Source organism: Thunnus albacares, chromosome 8 (assembly GCF_914725855.1).
Source record: "Thunnus albacares chromosome 8, fThuAlb1.1, whole genome shotgun sequence".
In the NCBI taxonomy this organism is placed as follows: domain Eukaryota; kingdom Metazoa; phylum Chordata; class Actinopteri; order Scombriformes; family Scombridae; genus Thunnus; species Thunnus albacares.
In genome coordinates, this window is record NC_058113.1 from 15566021 (window position 1) to 15590513 (window position 24493).

The following is a 24493-nucleotide window of genomic DNA, read 5'->3' on the forward strand; positions in this document are numbered from 1 at the left end:
TTACAAGTACATGATACGATGATCAAAGCAAACAGTTTCACATTATTATGGTTATGCGGCACATATATGAAGCTCAGCCAGTTAAAGGCTGAAAGTCGAGCCAATTAAAAGTTTTGAATTCAGGGATATTTTACATTTTCTTTTCCAAGACCTGGGCTCATAGAAAAGCCCCTTTTACAGAAACCAGGATTACTGTATTTGTTACCATGACAACTAATGCCCTGAAACTAACCTGCTATGGATGTGCTCAAACTGTCAAGTGTTCAACTGAGATAATGTTACCGTCTGCACAAGTTTTCTGCACAAGCACTCCTTCATCTCATTTAACTGTGGCCATAAGTCCAAATATATGAATACCTTTTTTATTATAAAATGATCAGAATTTGATTTTAGATTAGATTCATTTTAGACCATTACTATTGGCACTCTCACCAATAAATCTAATTTCATATGCTGCATATGCTGCCATAGTACTTCTACCCCCTGGCAATTACTGCTTCACCTACTCGGTGTTTTAATCCGATTTACTTCACATTTTCTGTAGTTTCATATAAAGTCCAAACTACCATATCATGCTCAACAACTATATAAATGCATTTACTCAAAAGTTGTTCATTACACACTTCTGATACACACAAAACTGGTCTCAAACCCAAGACACATTATAAGTCTTTGCTCTTAAATCCTCACAGCTAATGCACAATATTACACAAAATAATTATTTTTTGGCAGCATTTTAATTCTTCATACTATGTGGTTTATATGTAGCATCTTGTGGGTGTCAGTGTTGCAACTGCCTCTTATTTCCACTTCTTCTGGCCTACGGTTCAAAGTGATGTATAATCCAATTATCTTGACTCTTCATTTAGCCTAATGATGTTAGCTGAGAACTTCTAAGTATTTGGTCAAATGAAGTGACGCTTTTCATGAGAAACCCTCCTCAAAAGTCTGAAGAAATACAAACAACACCCACATATAGATTTTCTTGTTGACTTTACTCCTTAATTGAATGCATCAACACAAATTTCTTAAGAAAACTAACATCTTCGGATTGTGAAAAGAATATTCAGTTAGGACATTTTTCAAATGTCTGGACAAGATATTTATCAATATCAAAAAATGCAACCCATGGTAAACACACGGAAATGATGAACTGAGAATTACAAAATTATCTACAGTAAATGAATAATCATATAGAAATAAAAAAAGATTTTAAGATTACCAGTTTGATGTCTATTTTACATATTGTCAACAAAGCTGACTAAAAACTATTCCAAAATATGTCAAACATCAAAAATGATCATGTTTGATCAAAGATTTGAACCTTTATCCAAGACGTTTTATAAAGATCTTATCCCATCATGCTTCGTCTGTATTCATCACATAGAATATTAAACAGCTTTACACGATTTTGTATGAGGTCATAAATTTAAACACCGTCAAGAAACTATGTGGCTAATTATTTGTATACAAATTCCATTACTAGAACTAACAATATATACAATCTCAATAGAAACTCAAGAGAAGATGCTCATCGTGACATGAGCAAAGAGCTTTGTAATTCTGTAACAAGGGCCAAAAATACAAATTGGATCTAAATTGTGATTACAAGTGGAGGTACACAGTCAGATGTAAGGCATGAAAGGGACTTCAAGTTACTTTAGTTACAGAAAAGGAGACATAAGGTAGATGGTAGTTAACAACCATTACTGAGAGGACCCAGCATGAGTCAGTTGATGTTCCTCCAGTAGGTGAGGAAAAGCAAAGGCTTTGTCACATTCTGTGCATTCATATACAACTTGGCCGACATGACTTTCTTGATGCTGCTTCAGAAGAGACCAATGGCTGAATGACTTGTAGCACATATCACAGCGGTACTGTCCAACTTCTTTCTCAGCGTGCATTCTCATATGCAAAGACAGTTCTTGAGCAGTGTTGAACGCGGAGTGGCACTGGGTACATTTGAACTTGTTTTCGGCCAACTCGGCTGCGTTTTGGGCAGCCAATTTTTGGCGATGCCTTCGTTCATGCTCTCTAAGATAGCGCTTCACAGCAAAGGTTTTTCCACAAAGCTCACATTTGAATGGCTTCCCATGTGGGTGATATTTATTTTGATGCTCCAAGAGACCACTTTTTGAGGAGAATTGCATTGAGCAAACAGGGCAATTGTATAAGTCCTCTCCAGTAACATCAATTTCTTCCTCCTCTCCTGCAGCTTGATAACAAGTTGGAGGGGATGTCTTCACAGATGGCTTTGAATATCCAGTCTCCATTATGGCATGTTGTTGACGGGAGCAGTGGTGCTGGCGGAAAGCATCACTTCCCAAAAAGCTCTGGCCACACTCTGTGCATTCAAATTCAGTACCTGATGTCAGATGGCAGCGCTCATGTTCTTCAAGCTTGCTTCCAGAGGGAAATGTCATTTTACAGATTTTGCATTTCAATATATTGTCAGGGTGTGTGGGGAAATGATGTATCAGTTCAGCAGCACTGGGAAAACACTGGTGGCAAACGGGACATATGAAACCATGTGATGGTCCTCCATCTTTAACTTCTGCCGCAGGATCAACACCATCATGACTCTTAAGATGACTGAGGAAGTGCTGAGAGGAGGAAAAACTATTGTTGCATTTATTACATGGATATTCACTAGTAGACCATGGTAGCTGATGGGTGGTCCTGTGCTTTTTCAGGTGAGATGAATGCAGAAAATGTTTATGGCAGTCTGAACAGGAGTATGGTCGCTCTTTGGCTGCCATGCAACCATGTTCTGAGAGCTCCTCTGGGTCTTTGAAACGCTCACTGCAAACACCACAGCGATATTTAAGTTCTTTGGTGAATACTGATGAACTTTCAAAGAGTGAAGCAGTCTTTTCATGTTCTTCTGATGAAATTAGAGGTGGGAGACGGTCACGTGAAACAGAGTGGATTTTCCGATGCTCAGCTCTACTACTCTTGGAGGGAAACACACGATTGCATATGTCACATGGAAAGTTCTCTTCACGGTGGGTAGACATGTGTTCTGCTAACTGTGAGGGTCCTGTGAAGCTGAGGTGACACTTGGAGCAACGATAAGGACGGCTCTTGCCATGAGTATGTTTATGCTTGCGCAATGCAAAGAGAGAGACGAAACCCCTTCCACAAGTCTGACACTGAAATTCAGACTTGTGCATTCGTTGATGCTGCTGCAGCTGGGATGCCTGGAAAAAACATTTACCACATTCAGCACATTCATGTGGTTTTTCACCCAGGTGACATCGCTGATGATCCTCCAGACTTTCTGATGTTGGGAATGTCTTGCCACACACGTGGCATGGGAAGTATGGTGCAGAGTCTGAGTCACTGTCGTCACTTCTATAATTTTCATCCTCATCACTTTCTCCAGTTGTACTGACTTGACTGCTGGATTGTTGTTCAGTGCTGCTCTTTTCCTGTACAGTACTCTCAAGATCCTTCTGCTCTTTTTGATGCCATTTTCTGTAGTGTCTTGCTAGTGATTTTTTGACTGAATAAGTCTTGTTACAGAAACGACAAGTAAATACATCATTTGGATGTTCTTCACTGTAATGATTACATAAAGATGATCTTGTCCAAAACCTATGATTACACAGTTTGCAAGCATACGGTCTATTTGGGTCATGACAGGTTCTGTGGATTTCGAGATCAGTTTCGGTGTATACCATCTTGGAGCAGTCAGGGCAAGAGTATTTCTTATTAATACCATGCAACTTCATGTGCTTTTCAAGATTTCCTTGACTGGAGCACACTCGCCCACACTTTGTACACGTATTGCGCTTTTTCTCTTGTTCTCTTCTTCCATGGTCTTCGAGGTGACTAATGAGCATCAAGCCATCTGTGAAGCTCATATCACATTCTGAGCATTGGTACTTCTCCCTACTTGAGTTGCTTTGCACCTGATTTCCATCTGAATTTTGTGAGGATTCATCCATGTAGTCATCTTTGCAGGAGAAGTTGGTCTGCAAAACCCCAGTGCCAGTTGTTTTTGAACCTTCGCTGAACACTAGAACAGAATCAGTCAGTGCAAAATCAATCTCTGCTTTCAAGGGGACTTCCAACTGCTGGGGTATATTCTCTTCTGAGACATGTCCAAATCTACATTTCCTGTTGTGATTACGGAGAAGACTTTTATTCCAGAAGCCTTTCTTGCATGTTTTACAGCTGAAAGGATGATCCATCGCATGTACACGCAGATGACCAATTAGTCCAGCTTTACTTGCAAAGGACATATTGCACTCTGGGCAGACAAATGGTTTGGAAACCTCACTATCAAGAGCTGTATCTAGTTTGCAGATTAAATTAGCGCCATCACTAAGCCGCTCATCACAACTCTCATCCAAAGGCTCTTCTTTGATGCTTGGTATATTTGAAAGATGGTGTTGCAGAGGAGCTGTAGACACTGGTGGAACCATTGTTTCCAGCTTGTGTGCATTTAAAAAATGCTCTTGGAGCTGGGAAAATAGCAAAAAGCGGGAACTACAGTATGCACAAGAAAAGCCCTTTGGTGGGTTTTGAGAGGTTGCCTGTTGGCAAACTGCTGACTTTGCCAAGTTTGCTTTTAAAGTGCAACTTTTTTTGTGATCTTCAAGCTTGACTTTAGAGAAAAATCCACCACATCTGTCACAAAGCACTTTATTTTGCTCTTTTTTCCTGGTGCATTTTGCGAAATGACGCTGCACATAATCCTTCCTTATAAATCTCTCACCACAATAATCACAGGCATATGGCTTCTCTCCTGTGTGCAGGCGGGTGTGCACCCCTAATTGCGAGTGGCTTCCAAAAGCACGGGGGCAATAACTACAGACATATTTGTACTTTTTGTTAAAGCGAGGCTGGGTCCTCTGTAGAACTCGATTTCTCATCCCATGAAGCAGTTCTGTCACATTTTCTGGTGGTGGATTCGTTTCCGGTGGTAGAGAATTTGTTTCCATGGAGACCTTTCTGCACCTATTCATCTTCCTATGCTTTTTCAGAGATTTTTCATGAGAAAATGATGAGCCACAGCGAGAGCACTTGAATAATTTTGCAACATGGAACATAGTGACATGTCGGGACAGTTTCGACTGAGTTGAAAAACTCCTTGAACAGACATTGCACTCAAAAGTTTCCTGCTGGTCAACAGGCTCACTGCCAAACTTACTTTGCCAACCCTTGCCAACATCCTCTAAACTAATTTTGGGTATACAGACTTCCAGTCGTGATCTTTTCCCTTTACAACGGGTCTGATGCACTTTAAGATAATCATACCTTGTAAAGCAGCTGTCACAGGATTTACAACGATATGGTTTCGCCTCGTTATGTGTCAAAATGTGTCGTCTCAGGTATCGTGATTTCATGAACGTCTTGGTGCAGAATTTGCACTTATATTCAGCTTCACCCTCTGCTTGGGGCTTCTGTGCTGCCTCTCTGAGATTAGGCACGTTTGACAATTCTGTTGCAGCATCACTTTTGACTTTTGACTGTCCCTCTTTGTAAACACCATTACAGAAAGCTTCATGCTGCAAACACATCGACTGACTGCTATATCTGTGGCCACAGTGCATACATGCATACGGTTGAACACCAGTATGTGAAACAAGGTGTCTCAAGAGTAAGGATCTGAACCTGAACCTCTGTGTACAGTGAGAACATTTAAACTGAAGCATCTTGGTTGCATTGGACTGTAAAGGCATTTTATGGACATTCTGGCTTTTCTGTGGAGTGCTTTTACTGAAATCGCTAATAGGAGATGATGAGACAATGTTGGGCTCTGATGTTTCTCCACAGTTCCGCTGATGTTGATTTAATTTTCTAAATCCATAGTACTGCCCACATCTTGAGCAAAGGAGCAGAGTGTTTGACTTGTGGCCACGGTGATGACTTTTCAGGCGGTCTTTCTTTGAAAAGGCCCGTGGACAATAGGTACAATGATATGGTCTCTTTGTCTTAGTGTCCGATTCCATTGTGACAAGATGTCTGACTTGCCTAGGCAAACACTTCTCATGGTGAAGTTTAAGGTACAAGTCACGGTAAAACTGTTTTCCGCAGTAAGTGCAGGAAAAAGGTTTGTCTCCAGTATGTTTGATCATGTGGCGCAGCAAATAGCGGCGGGTAGTGAAGTTATGTTTGCAAAATGGACACTGACATGAGGAAGATATGTGTGTAAGACAGTGTTTTCTTAGCACTTGGGCATCATTAAATACCTCTTTGCATAAGGAACACTGCAGCTGGTTTGGTCCACTTTGCTCTTTCACAGACTCCAATGACTGCTGTGGTTTTAATGGTGGTCCCTCTTCAAGATTAGATGCCTCGTTCTTTTTGTTTTTGTGTGCATCTAGATGTCTTAGGAGATGTGCAGGATACTGGAACTGCAATGGGCAGTCTGGGCATTGAAGCTTTCCTCTTTTATGATGTGAGTTTCTGTGCTGGATGAGTTCTCCAATATTTGGGAGAATCTTTCTGCAAACTGTGCACTGTATCCTCCTCTGATGAACAATTTTATGACCAATCAGATAGGCACGTTTCTTAAATCCTTTCCCACATTCCAGACAGCGGTATGGTCTTTCACCTCTGTGATTGCGCTCATGTTTCTTCAATGACTGTGAAGTACCGAAACATTTTCCACAAAAATGACAGCTCAGGGAAAGATTGCTCTTTGCTTCAGTTGAATTCAAGTTATCCTTACTCTCTTCAGTCTTTGTACTACTTAAAGTTGTTAGCTTAGACATGGTAGAGAAAACTGAATTCCTGTACCTGAACATTTTGCCAGTGAGTTTAAACAACTCATGTTTTTTCATATGTCTATACTTTCCAGAAGCATGACAAAAAACTGCTGGACAGAGATTGCATTTGTAACGTGGTATAGTCTTAGGGGCTGTTAAAGTTGGGAGTTCTTGTATTTTCTGTTCGTTTTCCTTTGACTGCTTTTTCTGTTCATTTTCCTTTGACTGTTTTTTCGGTTCAGTTTCTTTTGCCTGTTTTTTCTGCTCAATTTCCTGTGTTTTTTTCTGTCCAACATTTTGCCTTGATTTTGCCTTTTCTTTTGCAAGCCGATTAAGACATTCTTTGAGGCAAGAGGTTTTAATATGTCTAAATCTGTTGGATGGTAATGTGAACGTGGCATAGCACAAGGGACACCGATATTTACTGCCGATCTTATCCTTGCCTCCACATATTGCATCTCTGACACAGTCACGCAAATGTCGAGCCCTGTTGTAGGAGTACTTGAAAAGCCGTGGACAAAGAGGACATTTATATTTACTTGTTGTCTCATTCTCTACTTTTTCAGTTTTCTCACCACTGAATTTTGTGGTACTCTGACTTGATGAAACTGTCAAACTCCTTCCCTTGTGTATGTTGTAGATGTGCTTTTCAGCCTTCTCTGCAGTTGAGAAGCTTTTACCACAAAAACTACATAGATGAGTTTTGGAGATATCAACAAGCTTTATGTAACATTCAGGCAGATTAGCATGTTGTCTCTTCTGCAACAAGTCATTTTTTGGTGGTGTTTCGGTTTCACTAATAGCAGCATCAGAATTTGTATCTGGACTTTTAAGTTTTGGGCGCTTGCATCTACCAGGAACACGCTTGTGTCTATGCAGGGAACCATTCTGTGCAAAATATAATCCACATGCATTACACTTATAGGGTGTTTTGCCAGTGTGAGTCCGCATATGCTTGATATACTGAACTAGCTTTGAAAATATGAGTCCACACCTCATGCATCTGTGACGGCCATGGTGTTTTCTTTTCTTCTGTAAGCTAGGATCTGAAGAAGGCTGAGGCCTTTCTTTGGTTGCACCACACACATGATTTTCTGCTTGTTCATTACTCATCAGGTAGAGATTGCAAGTCTTGCAAAATTGGAAATTGTGCATTGAATGGCAACCATAATGGTGTTCAATTAGATGATCTACATTGAGGGTTGTGTGCTGGCAACTTGCACATTGATATGAGTTACTCACTGCATTTGCTGACTCTGCGGTCTTCATTATTACAACAGGCTGCAGACATTTCCTCATTTGTATAGAGGATTTTAGTGTAGGTGCTTGTCCTTTTGAGTGGTTCATGCTATTACTTTCAGGTCTGGCCACAGACATTTCTTCACATTGACTTGTGTCAAGATTTGCTTCATCACTGTTACATGAAGAGTCTTCTCTTGAAAGAGGTTCACCATACAGTACACCAGGCTCTGACTGTTCTTCTTTAGATGTGTCCAACTCTTCAAATGACTCTCTTGCATTTTCAGCAACATATCCACTAAAGGCCATTGGACTTTCATGTAGTGACTGTTGCTGATTTGGAGAAGAGGTTGTATCTGTATTTTTCTTTTCTAGACAGGAATGTATGTCTGTGCTTAAGGTGTTTGGCTGTAAGCAGGATTCTACAGCATTAGCCAAACTACATTCTGGGTCTGTAGAAGAGTTTGTAATGGTCTTCTCTGTTGGACTTGTCCAATCCTTTTCCAGACCAGGAAGTGTCTCTTTTCTTGAGCTGCTGGACTGTGAGCAGGATTCTAAATGAGTAGCAACACTTTTCTTGTTCTTGTCATGAGTATCCAAAGAAAGACCATCACTAGTCACAGCAGGATAACTATGATCTGGATCTGGAGAGGAAGTAGTGTTCGTATTTTCAGCTGGACTTATCCATTCCTTTTCCTTTTCTTGACATGGATTTGTGTCTGCGCTTGAGCAGCAGTTAGCCCGAGCACTTTGCTCGTTATTGTCACTGGTAACAATAGAAAGACTGCCACTAGTCACAGCAGAACCACTGCAATCTGGATCTATAGAAGAGGTGTCTGTCTTCCCTGCTGGACATGTCCTTTCATTTTCTTGACTGTCCGGCTGTAAGCAGGATTTTACATTATTAGGAACACTTTGCTGGTTCTTGTCATTAGCATCAATAAAAAGATTGTCACTAGTGACACCAGGACCACTACAATCTGTATTTGTCCTCTCTGCTGCACTTATCCATTCTTTTTCTAGATGGGGAGTAACATTTGTACTTGGACTATTTGGCTTTAAACAGGATTCTGAATGACTAGCAACACTTTTCTCATTCTTGTCATTAGCGTTGCTGAAATGACCATCGTTCATCACAGTAGGGCTACTATAACTATTATTCTGAGCTAACGTTTCCAAAGACTGATGTTCAGATGACTGCAAACAAGATCCAACATCTTGACTATTGCTCTCCAACGTACTTGTGTTTTCACTCAGTTCACAAGTAGCATCTTTAGAATCTGACACCTTGATATCCAGTGGATCTGAAGATGGATGGGTGTTTGACTGAATTTCTTTCTCCTGATAATCCGTTTCCATATTTTCGTCTCGACTCCCTGTGGAATTGGGCTTTGGAGTTTTCTGCTCATCAAAAGTCTCATTTCCCCCTTTTAGGACCTCACTTTTGTCCTGATCATCCCGTCTCAGATCTGCAGAGTTGGGATGATCAAAACCCTCATTTTCTTGTTTGAATAATTCCTTCATTTCCTTTCTTAGGACTTTTCCATCTAAGTGCTCTTGCTCAGTGTCAAATGTTGTAGAAGCAGTAACAGTAGTCTGCCCCTCATTATCATCTGGATGCTCCTCTATACCATCACAAGTCAAGTTTTCATGGCAACTTATTGAAATGTCTGAGTATTTTCCTTGAGTGAGATCTCTCTCCACATCCTCTTTATGTTCCTGATCTTGAGAATCATTACTCGCCACTACAGTCTCACTCTCTATGGTTGGCACCATGTTAGAAGTGGTGGAAGACTGATCATGTCCTATGCAAGATTTGACAGCTTTCACTGGACTTTTCATCTCATCCTTTGCACATTCAACTATGTTTTCTCTTGCCTTCACATTTGATGAATCTGGCAAAATTACATTTGGCTCAGTCGGAAATGTCACATTTCCAGTATTATTAAAAAGCCATTCTGATGAGCTGTGTTTTGTAGTAATATCAGTTTTAGGCTTTGAAACTGGATTACTTTTCATGTATTTACAAGAGGGCCTTGTTTCACTGGCATCTGCATCTGAGCAACTGCTGACATCTGAGTAGCTCTCAAGAAATGATGTAGTTAGTATTCCACAGTCTTGCTTTAGTCCTTGTAAATCTGTTGCAAAAGATGATGGAAAAGTTCCCGATGATGATAATCCATCTGTTGCAAAATCTGAGATATCACTGTTTCCACATCTCGGCAAGTAATCTTTTACCATTTGTTCTCCATCAGCTTGCCATGGTGTTTCCTTGTAGTATCTTTGATAAACACAGTCTGAACTGGAATTTCCAGTACTGGGATTTGAGTAATAGTTCGTGTTGAAGTTTGAGTTTGTTGTAGGGGCTTCTTGTGAAGCTGTTGTGTTAGAAAAGTCATGATGTCCAATGAAGTTCTCTATATGCTGGGAAAGACTTCCTTCTGACTCTGGTGTCCTTCTCAAAGTCCTTGGATCCGATGATAGAGGTGGAAGGTTATGGAAGTATGAATCCCATCCATGAGCCATTCTCTGCAACGACTCAAGGCTAGGGCTTACTTCACCAAATCCTGAAAACACAAGAGAAGGATAGAATTATAAAAGAGAAATTACGAGTATCATAAAAAAATGAATGATATTGAAAGTAAAAATCTGACCTGTTCTTGAACATACAAGGACAAGGACGATCCAGGATGATGTGTGTTACATCCAAACGGACCTGAAAAATATACATGGATTAATTTTATTATTGTGGACATTTTACATTTGCAATCAAAATTCAATTAACTTTAAATCTGCAACTAGGTAGGTTTACAATTTACTGTTCAGTCTGTGCAGTGTGGTATAATCTATTGGGTCCCTTCAGCCCTTCATCTACAGTCACTGGTGGATCCACAAGGGAACTTACAGAGGCTGCTGGCAAGGTCTCCAAAGAAAAAAATGGGTCCTTGGCAAGGGGTCAAACCAACTGCAATTTAAGCATGCTGGAAACCAGGGCCCCAAAGAGCATGCAGGTGGGAACCTTGTGGCCAGGTCTGCACCCATTGCTTGGCCAGGAAAAACATGGGTTTGCTGCCAGGTGGGCTCATCATCCAAAAGGAGGGGAGAAAGGAACTGGTGCATTGCTACCCAGATGGTGGGGAACGGCAGCATACTTAGTGCACTGACCTCCAGCTACAGGAACTGACTTTTGATAGGATATGTGGAATGTAAAGGAAGATGCTAGAGCTGGTACGGAAGGTGGAGCAATACCCTGGTAAAGTTGGGCATTTTAAAACTGGGGTCTATAGGGATTGACTAACTTTTGGAGCTAGCCTCAAGTGGCTATTCGAGGAACTGCTGTTTTTGGCACTTCCGCATTGGCTTCATTTTTCAGCTCCGGAGGTTGCCGCATGGTTAGACAAAGCTAAAAACTTTATCAGGGGTGTAGACTGTCAGTGGAAGGTCAGCACTGGATGAGACACTTGACATTAACTGGGGGTATAGTTGGGTGGCAGAAGCACAACTTTGAGGAACAACTAATCCTTTCAGATACACCCTTGTTGAAGGACAGAGGGTAAGAGAACTCAGGGGAAGCCTTACCCATCTTTTTTTCATGGATGGGTTGGACTCTGCCAAGGCTGCCTCACCCCAACTGAGAAGAGACATCAGGGAAGACCCAGAACATGATGGAATGCTTATTTAAGCCATATGGCCTGGGAAAGCATTGGGATCCCCAGGAAGAGCTGGAGGACTGCTAGTGATGGGGGCGTCTATGTGACTGTGACCCAGATAAGCCTCAGATCTCTGTGGAGGGTACAGGTTTGGAGGACTGTGGGAGGCTGTGTCCAACTCTTTGAAGAAGGTGAGTTGAACTCCGACAAGTTCATCTGACACCAATATAAAAAAAGCACAGTCTGGGGGAAAAACATGCTAACTTTTGAAAATACCCACTTGATTGGCAAACCCACATGGCTGAAGTCTCATATCAGTTTTGGCTCAATAAAGGTAGTGATTACAATGACCTGAAAAAAATCTGAGCCTATTCATTAGGGTTTTAAGGATATATTTAATGCTTTTTGGTCAAAAACTGGCAACTGTAGGTTTACACACTGCATTAAAGTATTCTTTGTTTGCCTGGCTTTTTTCCTCTTGGGTGTAGATGCTGTGCCTTCATTAAACATTTTGTTGAGTTGTTACAATCAATTTTATATTTTTATTAATAACAGGAATCCATAACATATTCAAATATATACAATTCCCTTTCAGCAAAGCATTCCTAAAGGACAAAAAAATCTACCTGGTGTGGAAATGTCCGTTGGCCTCTAAATCTTGACAGACATCAATCCTGGCTGCCTAGAAAAGGGAGAGAAATGCATTTTATTTTGCTGACTTATGAAAAACTCAAGACACTCATCAGCCGTCAGTCATTTCTCTGTTAAAGAGAAGCTGAGATTGACACTACAATGACCACTACAATGGTCCAGGCTCACCTTAAATGAGCCTGACGCATTGTTGCTAACTTCAGGGCTAACCCCCTTGGATAGATGAGTATTTTCTTGGTCTTGAGGAGCTGCAACATTTAAGTGACACACTGTAGCTTGTACTGTACACTAATTGACAGATTGACAACTTACTGCTAACCTTTTCCTCTACTCTCTATAATGAATATAGGGGAAACAGTGGAATGACATACTGAACAGCTCACTGTACAGCTCATTGTGATACCACTAGAACATACTGAGCATTCAGAGCGGCTGTGGAGAAGTAGAGTGTTGCGAGAGTGATTTGTTTCAGTTTGAGTCCGTTTTTCATGTATGAAATACCACTCATGCAGTCCCTGCAGTGTGGGATCTGATTAAGGTTACTCACAGTTTAGTGTATGTCTGGGGCCTACGTTGGCTTCTCAGGAAGATGCTACCAGCAACACTAGTAATATCAAGACAGTTACCAGGAACTTTCTGCCATAGGAGAACAACATGGTCTATGCAAGCTCTGAGGTAGCAAGCATGTACAGATAACAACAGGGCCCCACCATAAATTCAAGTACTGGTAGACTATCAGCACAAAGGCAATGCTTGCTAACATGGCAACAGACCTTGTCAGTCCCTTTCACTTGTACTTACACCACATTTTTAAACATCAAGTCTATTAAATATTCCTATCCCTTTGACATTTCACATTATCAAATGAAAACAGATCAAAAGAATCTTTAAGCAGAACAGCAGGGTGTCTGCCTCAGAATGACCATTAATGTTGCTTCACCTGGGGCCTTTTTTTTGCGCTAGAACTCAGCAGTCCAAGGAAGCATGTTAACCGTGCTGCAAAGAATCTTTTCTTTTTGTTTATGTACTAGTGCAGTGCCCGTTCAAAACGTGCCTGTTCAGAACAGAACGACTGCTTAGTATTCCTTGAGAACTGCATATATATGTATTAACTGACAAATGTCTCAATTCAAACGATAAGGATTTCATAAATTAAATGGTTTTAATCCAGGCAGAAACTTCACCAGTGAGACTTAACAGAGGTTAAACCGTAGAAGCAGTTTACTGCCTTCCATTGGTTGATTCTGCTGCCAATCAAACTGACTGCACTCCTATTGAATAATTTTACTACCTCCACCTCTGTTTTTTTCTCCTGTGTATGCTCATTATTTCCTCTCGGGCAGTTTAACTGAGTGGGGTGTGTGCCTTTGTCCTGCTTGGCCACTCAAAGCCCCGAAGCCCCACCCCGCTGTGATGTCATGGTGTTCAGCTCTGATCACTGCCCCGCTGCTGCAGAGAAGAGCGGCTCTCTGACCGCTTGTTTATTCCAAGTTTAATAATATTAAACGTGTTGCGTATTCAAATTGCACCAAATTCACCACTGCACTCCCTTGTGTCCCTAGCAATGCACCCGCCAAGTGTAAAGTAGATCGGATGAACGGTTCTCGAGATATGTGACGGACAAACATACATACAGAGATTCCTTGCTTTATATAGAGAGATGGCATTGAAAAAACCCTAATGTTATCTAGAATGTATTAATTAGTGGTGCAGTTAAAAACAGAAGCTCTCATTGACTTGATTTTTTTTCGTTTACTGTGAAGTGGTATTTGTAAATCTTTGCTTGCTGCATCGCCTCATTAAAAATTGTCCTCTCAACATGCAATCAAGCCAACACCTAAGTGGAAACCTATATAGAAAACAAATGAAGTGGGCAAAGACAATGGATGGGTTTACCTACAGAGCTACAGGTGAACCACTGTGAAAGTCATCAAAAAAATCTTAGGAGGACTAGGCATTTTGACTTGTTGAAATGGAGTAACCGGCATTACTAATGGCTGCATTTTTTGTGTATGCTATGTTTTGAAATAGCTTACTGGCACGCCAAAATGGAACAGAGCTTTCTTTGTATTCATCTTCCACATCTGCCACCACCTCCTCTCCGATTTCTGACCCCCGTTTCCACCAGAACACCTGTTAACTACACACGCAGTATCAACACAACCACAACTCCAACAGATCCCAGTATCAGTATTTTGAATGATATGGGAGAATTTGAGTGTCACATGTGAGAAATTCAGACAACACATTCAAATGGAAATACACAGTGTAAGTAAAAATACACTTCAAATAACAATATGTAGTACAACTAAAAGCAATACATTAAGTTGTGGTACAATCATCAATCAACTGCTTAACACTGACGAAAGGCATTCTGGGATTTCCAAAAAGAAATGATTTTCTTATAGCGGGATGCAATATACAAGACTTGACCATTTCAGGAAGCATCATGCAAATAGACTTGTGTATTTGCGGTATGTCCTTCATGGTTAGACATCAATGCAATGTTCAAGACATCCTAGAGCTGTTTTTGTTATTGAGCCTAATAATGGCCCCAAACCTCCAAAAGTCCATACAGCTCCTGCTGATATTTTGAAAGCCCTCAAAACTCACTGCTGAGTTTCAAATCCAAGCTGGGTGGAAATCTGGGTTTTAGGAGCACCCATGTTTCTCATATAGAATATATTTGGAAAACCCAGCTAATAGACATATTTCAGCAGACATTTTGACTTGTCAAAGCAGGAAAAGCATAGGTGGAATTAACAGCACTAATGATAGCTGTGTTACATTTAGGTGAGCCAGTTCCAGTGCTCTGATATTGTGCATGCTCACTCACATGTCTTACTGGGACAATTCGTTAATGGAATGGAGCCATTGTCAGTATTTACATCTGTGCTTTTCCTGTTTTGACAAGTCAAAGGCCCTGTTTACACCTGGCATTAACATTCGTCTCAGATGATCAGGTCACAAGTGATAGCTTTAAATACGTCTGTTTACACCTGGCATTAACATGCGTCTCCACATGCGTCTTGAGTGAGCACTTGTGATCGGATCTCACTTCCCCGCTCTATATGCAAATAAACACGGACATCATTTCCATTTGCAAAGACCAAATTTGTTGTTGTTTTTAACTGGTGGGAGGACCACTGGTGTGTATCCTCCGTCCAAAGCTGTGTTCAACTTGTTTGATAACAGGATAAAAAAAATATCCTATACAATGCATTGTGTCCCCTCACAAAATTCAAATGCCCGTCCTATTGATTTACTTTAGCATCGTGTCTGAACATATGTGGCCACATGCGGCCCAGACCACCTCCGAATGTGGTCTGAATGATCGCATCTCAATATGTCCTCAATGCGTCTTGGGTGCATTCACACCTGTACTTAAAGCTGTCCACTTGTGATCGGATCACCCGAGACAGATGTTAATGCCAGGTGTAAACAGGGCCAAAGTGTCTGCAGTGCAAACAGTCCATTTGATTTGACTCAACCCTCAAAATTTTTAGGGCTGTAGTCTCCTGGTCGACTGGTCAATTAGTTGGTCGATATGTTCTCATCCGACCAAATTCTCATTGGTCGAATAATCTCCATGTTCCTTTCATAAGAAGAAAAGTGCTACATCAATAGCTTTCCAGGATTAATCCATTATTTCCTGCAGCGGGAGGAACAGACTAACAAATTACCTGTGAAAACGGGGGGTGTATTCAAAACACTACCGTTGTTTTCACAACTTTGAACTCGCCCAACCTAATGGAGACTGCTGGGTCTAACTGTACTCAATGTTGAGTACAGTTATAGGAGTCAGTGTTTCTCCTATAATTATAACAACGAGAACCCCTGCTAGGTCAAAAAAATATTTTTTAATGCCAAAAAACAAATATCCATTCATTCAGAAATCAATAACGTTTGGGAGTCTATGTGCAGCGCTGTTGCGGTACGTGAGTCAACCTCTGTGTAGTCGCCTGGGAAACTATTGGTAGCGTAACTACGTTAAGGAATACGTCATTGCGTATGTTTGCATAGCAAGTGGGGAAAGAGTGAGCGGCGAGAAAGTGATGGTGGATGCGGGCGGAGCAGAGGAAAAGGTTAGCAGTAAGTTGTCTGTTTGGCAGTAAATGTACAGTACAGACTCCAGTGTAACATTTAATAATTGCTAAAAAAGTCACGTCTGTCGTTTCCCCAAGTGCTGGAAAAGTAAAGGGGGTTAGCTCCAAAGTTAGCAACAATGGGTTAGCTTAATCTGAAGACGCAAAACAGAGAAATAGAGAACGGAGAAATGTGTGGCTGAGTTCACTGTGCACTCTGTCCCGTTACATCCAATCTCCCCGCGACTAATCGATTAGTTGAAGATTATGTACGATTTCAGTCGACCAAGATCTTCTTTGGTTGACTACAGCCCTAAAAATTTTTATTCATGCTTTTGTTATTTTTTTCCATTCAAAAGGTATATCTGAAAATACCTTTGAATGGAAAACAGGAATAATAAGACAACAGGAAATGAGGGCAGTGAGGTGGGGAAGGGTTAGAGGTTGGAATCAAACATGACTTTTAATGGATGGCACCTTAAACCCCTTGGCCACCAGGGTTCACTGTGCTGGCATATTTACACACAGTGTTTTTATAAAATACCCCATTGCACAGTAACTTACTGGTGTCTTCTAGCAGTAGAAATGGAGGGCAAACTAGCTAACTCCACAACATAGCCAAGCCAAGTATTATTAAACAATAAGATAATCCAAGTTTAGATATCATTTACAAAGAAAGCACCCATCCAACCTACTCCACTCCAAAAAATTAGAGGAACCAGGTAAGTTTTTTCACGAAGGCAGCATTTTCATGATATAAGAAAATGCAGGTACGCCATGCGGCTTTTCAAGCCGTTTGGAATCTCTTGCAGGAGGAGGTCTATTGCAATAGACGTTATTTTGCGCACAGTCCTTAACCTGACCTTAGATGAGTCTGCTGCTGATAAATCCAAAATTATAAGTCTTAAGCTGAAATACACCACTACCGTGGCGTGCTGTATGACATGTGTCAAGTGCCTCCCCTAGCGCCAATAAGAAGCGTCGCACTACAGAACGTCAACAGTAGTTACCTGGGTGTAACTCCAGTTCTATGAGTACAGGAGCGCCAAGGCTGGAAATTGGGGTTGGTTGTACAAAACATGCGTGAAAACAGCTGTCCCTATTAATTTCTGTTTGGTGGCAGTGTATTTTGTCCTTAATGGTATCATACAGTAAAGGGTCCTTAATGGTATCATACAGTAAAGGGTTCACAAAATGTCTGATCACAATTGCCAACAGTTGAATCAAGGAAAATGACTATTAAGCACTCCAGAAGCAGAAATCCATGGATCGAGCTATTTTATTGGTTTACATTAAGCATGTGTGGCAAGGTGACTTTTTAGGAGCAGCTTCTCTCTAGTGGGGCACATCCCACCTCTTCAACTGCATACAACATTTTTATTACTGAGGATTCATGCTTGAATTTAGTAGGCCTGATGTTGGAATAAGTGTGCTAGAATAACAAGCAATGGTGCAATCTGCATAAGAGTTGGTGGAGGCGGTGAAGAAAATTCTGGAAATAAATGCAAAATAGAACCTTTTTTTTGGCACAGAGAGGCCTTAGCAGACAAGGTAATGGTGCCAGTGTAATGTGGAACACTGAAAGATGCTGTCAACGTGGTGATTTACATTCAAACCGAGCCCAAAAGAAGAGCAGGTGTTTCCAGAATCTGTGTGAAGATAATGACATTCTTTGGAACCTCAGGCTAAACAAAAGGCTTCAGCAGTCTGAGTTAGACAATTCAAGAGGGTATCTTCCAAAGTTACAGCCTTTTTAGTATAAAATACCCCTGACACTGTTACCTTGCTGAGCTGCTGTGGAGGAATAGAAACACAAAGAGGACTTCAGAAAACACCCACTTGATTTGGCTAAATCACCTGACACCTCATATTAGAGTTGGGCTGGTAAGCGATGCTATCGCTGATGGCTGACAGTCATCGACCACTGAGCCCTCTACCATTGTAACATCGTGATTCAAAAGCCCCCTCCCACATCGACACTGGGACATACCCTGCCCCACACAGACACAGACACACACACAAAAAGACACAGACACACCAATTCGGTAGGGCCAGCCTGGATCAAATCTGCATGCCATCCAGTATGCCTTTCTGCATGCTTTTTCACCGTAGCTTTAAGGTGTTGAAACAAAGCACGGGTTTACCAACAATACAGCTAATCCCACAGGGGAACTAGTGTGAAGGTCATCTAAAAATCTGAGGAGGCCTTTCCTGCAGCAGGCATTTTAACTTTTAAAACGGTGCAGTAGCTAGTATCAATAACGGTTGCATTTCTTTTAGGTGTGCCAGTGTCAGAGTGTTGTAGATACTGGGTCATTGAAATACCGAAATGGAACAGAGCTTTCTTTGTATTCTTCTTCCACATCTTTCAAAAAAAAAAATTTAATGTAAGTTGTGGCCAATACACAAATCTATTCAAGCACAACACTATAAAACATGCTGTTTTAACTTGTCTAGGCAGGTGTTGTGTATTTGTAGAGACTGTTGAAAAGAGGAGTTGATGAGGCTCCAGGACATGACACAACAGCTGACTGAGCAAGGTGAGTACTGGTTGCCATGTTTTGTTTTGTTTTTCTCTACTAGTTGGACTTGACATGAGTAGCATAGGTGGTGTTAAAGCCAATTCATGCTCTCCGTGTCTGCGAGTGTCCGTGTGACATAAATACCAACACGAAAATCTGTCCACTAGGGCTGAGTGATATAAACAATATCTCATATCCCAATATACGCAATTTAATATCCCAATATAGCACATTTTCTGTAAATTCAATGAATAAATAGTTTTGTTCATTCTGTAAAGCTGTGTTGGTGTGGGCGTCTTGTTTTAAGTGCCTGTGAGACAATGAAATATGATCCAGCAAGTCCAGTTGGAGTAACAGATTATCTTGTTAAAAGGCTTATTATAAAAACACTGCACAGCAGTTTGTAATACTTACAGACTGGATTTTACAACTCTGGAAAGTTATCATGCTGCAGCCTTGTTTACTAGTGTACACATGCAGGACATGTCTGTGTTTGCGCACCCACGACTGTAGCATGAATGGAACAGCGTGCCCATCCATGTGCAAGTCCATGGTTGTCTGTGGACACAGCATTGGCCATTAGGTGCTTCAAGAGTGCCTTTGATACCTGACAGCGGTGTGTAACATACTCAAAATAAGAATACAGACAAATCATGTAATCCAATTAAAAGCTAATACTGCCTTGCAGAAAATTTGAACCCTTGCCAAAGGTGATCTCCTGGGTAGACACAAAAAAGTAGTGGGCAGTGTCTCCCCTATATTCATTCAGCAGCGGTGCACCGCCACTGCAAAATTGTGAGAGCCGCTGCTAAAATTCCACACAACCATTAATATCAATGAGCTACTACTGATTTTCACTTGTACGTTGTGTGCGCACACTAACATCCTACGTTATTGTGGAATTGTTTTGAATCATCCTGCCTCTATTCATTCTTCAATGGACATCAACGTGAAAGATACAAGAGTAGTGTAGCTCTGTTAAAGAATAGGGCAGTGCATAATGTGTGTGTGTGTGTAGTGAGTGTGTAAATGAGCGTGTGTGGTTGAGCGAGTGCAAGGAGCGAGTGGCAGAAAAGTGATGGTGAGTGCGAGTGGAGCAGATGAAAAGATTAGTATGTGGTCAATCGGGCAGTAAATGTATAGTACAGGCTACATTGTGTCAGTTAATTAATGCTGCAGCTTTTCAAGACCAAGAAATACTTGTCTGTCGAAGGGGGTTAGCCCTGAAGTTAGCAACAACGCTTTAGTCTAACCTGACCAGGCTCACTTTAGGTGGACTGACCTTCAAGGTGGACCAGCAATTCTCATTGTAGTGTCAATCTCAGCCCTCTCAGGGCTTTTAGGGACGGGTGAAAGCACACCGCTGTTAAGGAAAGGGGTGCACTGGATGAAGACAAAATGAGAGCATCACTGTCAAACAGAATGCGGCACAATAATCGTTTTATCTTGATTAACTTGTTTTCATAATCTTTGGAAGCAAAAATTGTAATTGAAAATTAAATTTTATTAACTGCCCGGCCCTAGCGACCGGCACATAAGTGACGTGAATGTGAGTGAAACAGAGGAAAATGTTAGCAGGAAATTGACTACAGTGTGTCAGTTAAAAAATGCTCCAGCTTCTCAAGACCAAGAAAAGTATTGTCTACTCTTTCCCCAACTGCTGGAAAAGTGAAGGGGGTTAGCCCCGAAGTTAGCGACGGTGGGTTAGCCTAGCCTGACCAGCATCACTGAAACTGGACTGACCTTTAAGGTGGACCAGCTATTCTCATTTCAGTGTCAATCTCAACCACTCTTGAACACACAAATGTCTGGCTGCTAAGTCTCTTTCGCTGCAATCTGACAGACTTGACTAGTAGTCTAAATCTGAGTGACAACTCTACTCTGATTGGCCGTCATCCCCACTTGAACCAGCAGTGATAGGAATAATCAAAAAGCCATTAAAATGATGTGATAGTGGTGCAGGTGTCCTGTACTTCCTAGGTGCAGGCAACAAAAAATAAATCGAGAACAATACAGGTAATGTAACCTCGGCAACCTAGCCCAACATTGCCTCAAGCCAGGCAAATCAGACCACACAGAGATAACATTGTAAGTGGTGATTATGATAGCGAATACCAAATGAGCAGGTGCACAGTGCACAGATTATGACATATAATGTGTGTCCATCACTTTCCATTATATTTTACTCACTTGTTATGGTGCAAAAAATGTACTCTTAATGAACAGTTTTATGTTTCTAATAAGTTTTTAACAACAAAGAGGACAGAAGTCCAAACTCTGTTACATGTTTGCTTCTCTTTTACTACCTTTCATTAGTCAATGTAGTTTTAGAGGGTGTTTTCATTATTTATGGGAAGCTGAAGCATGATACAGATCTTTAAATCAATTTCCAAACAGGCATTAAATCTACTACTGCAACTGCCAGTAAAACAAGACCACCATTTCAAGAAAACTAGACAAAATAAAATAAAATAATTTCATAATCATAAAATAAGTTTGGCACTTTCACAGATGCTGTGGACTCACATGTGGATGTGATAAATATTAAAATAAATAATCATCATTATCTGTTAAAATGATTTCAAGTTCTCTCCTCAAATCTTATTAATCTGTGCAGTTGATACTCAAATAGTATGCTGATTGAAAAAAAAAACCCTTTACCATATTTCAACTTTGACAACTTTTGAAAGAAACACTATGAGAAAACTCAGTGTTCGTCCGAGACTAATACAACAGAGACTATCCGAAGGGGCTGCAGGACTTTTGCATTCTCTTCCAACATGATGTCCCTCTCTACCTGCAAAGCAACCTGCTCTGCAGACCTCTTTGTCACAGATGGATATACTAATTTCAATCAGTTCTGGTGTTCCCATACAACAGCACGCTCAGAGACATCACTCTGCCAGAGGACTAGTGACCACAGTGATGTGATAAACTCACAACAGAGATGTGTCATCCAAGATAATGCAACTGTTTATGGTTTATTTGGGGCAAGATTTTAGGGCAAATCATGGGATTTAATGTTATAGATGATGACAAATTTGTTCACTTGTTTTAGATCTTACTCGACATATTATATGAACCCTTTAAAGCAATTAACATACACACTGAGAGAGCTGCCACAAGCCAGGGACTTATCATTGATTATATAGCAGCCATCTAGTGTATACAACAACATTACCAAATCTTTCCCTTATAAATTGATGCTTTGTTCTCATGGATAAATTGGACAGAGACGAGCATGTTAAATCATTCCGTCTTGTACTTTACAATAGGAAACGACAATGTATGACCACCTGGAAGCTGAGTGTTTATCTTGTCTGGATTGTGTTATTACAACATAGTGTTGTTTTAGCCAGCCTGGACAGAGGACATCAGACAAAAAGAAAATGGTAGGGTGCAATCTGCTCAACAAGAGCACAAACATCCACAGCAGCGGTGCGGTTTGTGACTCTATCGCCACGTGTTGGTTAATTTTAACTTAACAGAGCAAATATTACACTGGCGTAGGGTGATGGTGAAGCTAGCTTGGCTACCTTAGTGTCGAGCACAATGCTAGCTAGCATTGATAACTAGCAGCTAATGGCTTCTCTGCAGTTGGTCTGAGGCAGAAGCTCTTACCAGATCAGTGCTCCGTGTTACTGCTGTGTGCTTCTCCGCCAGATTTCCTTCATGGCTTATCGGCTATATGATCTGTGTTATAATAATCGCTGATCAGAGTTGGTTTAAAGACATTACATCGCGACTTTCTTTGCCAGTCCACGGAGAAAGCGGTTGTCCTCCTTGCCGATGGCTTCTGTCTTTACCGGGGAAATACCGTGAGGAGACCTTTTTTTCCTTCTGGACTGTGAGTAGATGAGGGTCGTTCAGTCAAAAAGAAAACTTGTTGTTTCCCGCACGTGGGCTACACAGGTCGCCGTGCTTCTGATAACGATGCTAGATTCTGATCCGCCTCCATTATTTGCGCATTTTCAGACAATGTGCCCGAAATTTTGCGTAACGTTACAAGAGCCTGACGGAGCGGAAGCACGACTCCTTCCGGGCAACCGCGCCACGGTTGCCTCCTTGCTGCTGCAGCTGCTCCTGCACTCCCTACGTGCTATGGCAGACAAGCAGAACTACTTGTACTGACAGTCACTGCGCCGACCAGTGAAGTCCTCAGTGGGGCTTCAGTGCCCTCATGTGCTGTTTCAATACCACTCTGCTGATGTTGCAAGGGTAGGATCTTCTGGGGCAGTCTGACCTGCCTTCTTGTCTGCCAGACTGTGTGTACTCCGTCTGGCCTTAAAAGGGTTAATACGTTGCATACAACCATTTTGTGTGCAAGACCTGGTACAAAATGGCGCCTCCCCCCCTTATGCTGTGGATCCACTACAAAACCTCTGGCTGAGGGGGGCATAGAAGAACCAGCAGTTCCCATGGAAAAAACTCAAAACTGAGGGGAGGGGAAAAAAAGCCAGTGTAATACAATGGGTGAACAGGATCTTCTGAATATGTCTTTAGGACTGAGACAAAACGATTTTGTACTTCTAACTGGTGCATTTATGGATGTATCAGATTTGCTTGACTTTTACGTGATGTGCAGACCACTAAGTAATTGATCCCAGGTCACTGAATCCTTTTAAGTGTGTACTACAAAATTATGCAATGGATATGGAACAGCTTCCTGACCAAGTCAGTAATTAAACCTCATAAATTTTAAACCTAGCTGTCCAAAAAAGCAGAAAAGGTCCACTGAAGAACTGGCCCTCCTGTGGGAGTCAATCAATTTATTGCACTAAAGTCAAATATGTTCAGATCATCTGACACTCTCGGTCTGTATCCTTAAAGGACCAGTGTGTAAGATTTAGTGGCATCTAGTGGTACAAACGTGGCATAAACGGAATATAATATTCATAATTAATTTTTAATTAGTGTATAATCCCATGGAAATAAGAATTGTTGTATTTTCGTTACCTTAGAATGAGCCCTTTATATCTACATAGGGAGTGGGTCCCCTTCGACAGAGGCTGCCATGTTTCTACAGTAGCCCAGAATGGACAAACCAAACACTGGCTCTAGAGAGGGCCTTTCACGGTTTTCGTGTGTTTCACAGCCACTGAATATTCTCCAACACTCTTGGAAGGGGAGGGTGAGGGGAGGTGTATTCATTGGGTTGCAATCGGCAACCTCACCACTAGATGCTACTAAATCCTACACACTGGTTCTTTAATATCAGTGTCAGCCACATACATTTTTCTGTTAATCTGTAGGACTCTGTTAGATTTTTTTTGTTATAGGTAGTAACCCACTACTGCCAAAATCAAGCACTGAGGTTAAGAGCGACTCTACAAGCTGCACACTGAACTTGCCTGTAAAACTAAGAAATGGTAGAAATGCTACACTTTCCTCACAATACAGCTCTAGCTGGTGCCAGTATGCTTATGGCTCTAAGGTTACAGATTTAAACCCCAGACTCATTGTAAAATGCTGGGTTGATATAGAAGGAAATACACTTCTCCCATTTACATTTTTTAATGGCCCCTCCCCTTAGAATGCAGTGCTGTCTCTGCATAGTAGGGGGAGGGGCCTAAAAACCAACAAAACATCCCTCAGCTGTGGCCACGTTGTGCTCTTCCCAGATGCCA

General features: G+C 41.3%; 1 protein-coding gene across 2 annotated transcripts; it reads right to left on the minus strand.

Annotated features, from left to right (window-relative positions):
• Window positions 1-976: 976 nt before the first annotated feature.
• znf1035 (zinc finger protein 1035) lies at window positions 977-23188 on the minus strand. 2 transcript variants are annotated; one of them, XM_044358657.1, is made up of 5 exons: window positions 22488-23188; window positions 20149-20249; window positions 12235-12290; window positions 10613-10674; window positions 977-10525 (listed from the first exon to the last, which is right to left on the minus strand). In XM_044358657.1, the coding sequence occupies exon 5, from the start codon at window positions 10482-10484 to the stop codon at window positions 1707-1709; it is 8778 nt and encodes a 2925-aa protein (XP_044214592.1). In that variant the 5' UTR covers window positions 10485-10525; window positions 10613-10674; window positions 12235-12290; window positions 20149-20249; window positions 22488-23188; the 3' UTR covers window positions 977-1706. The 2 variants fall into 2 exon arrangements, with proteins under 2 accessions (XP_044214592.1, XP_044214591.1); XM_044358656.1 differs by lacking the exon at window positions 20149-20249.
• Window positions 23189-24493: the final 1305 nt, after the last annotated feature.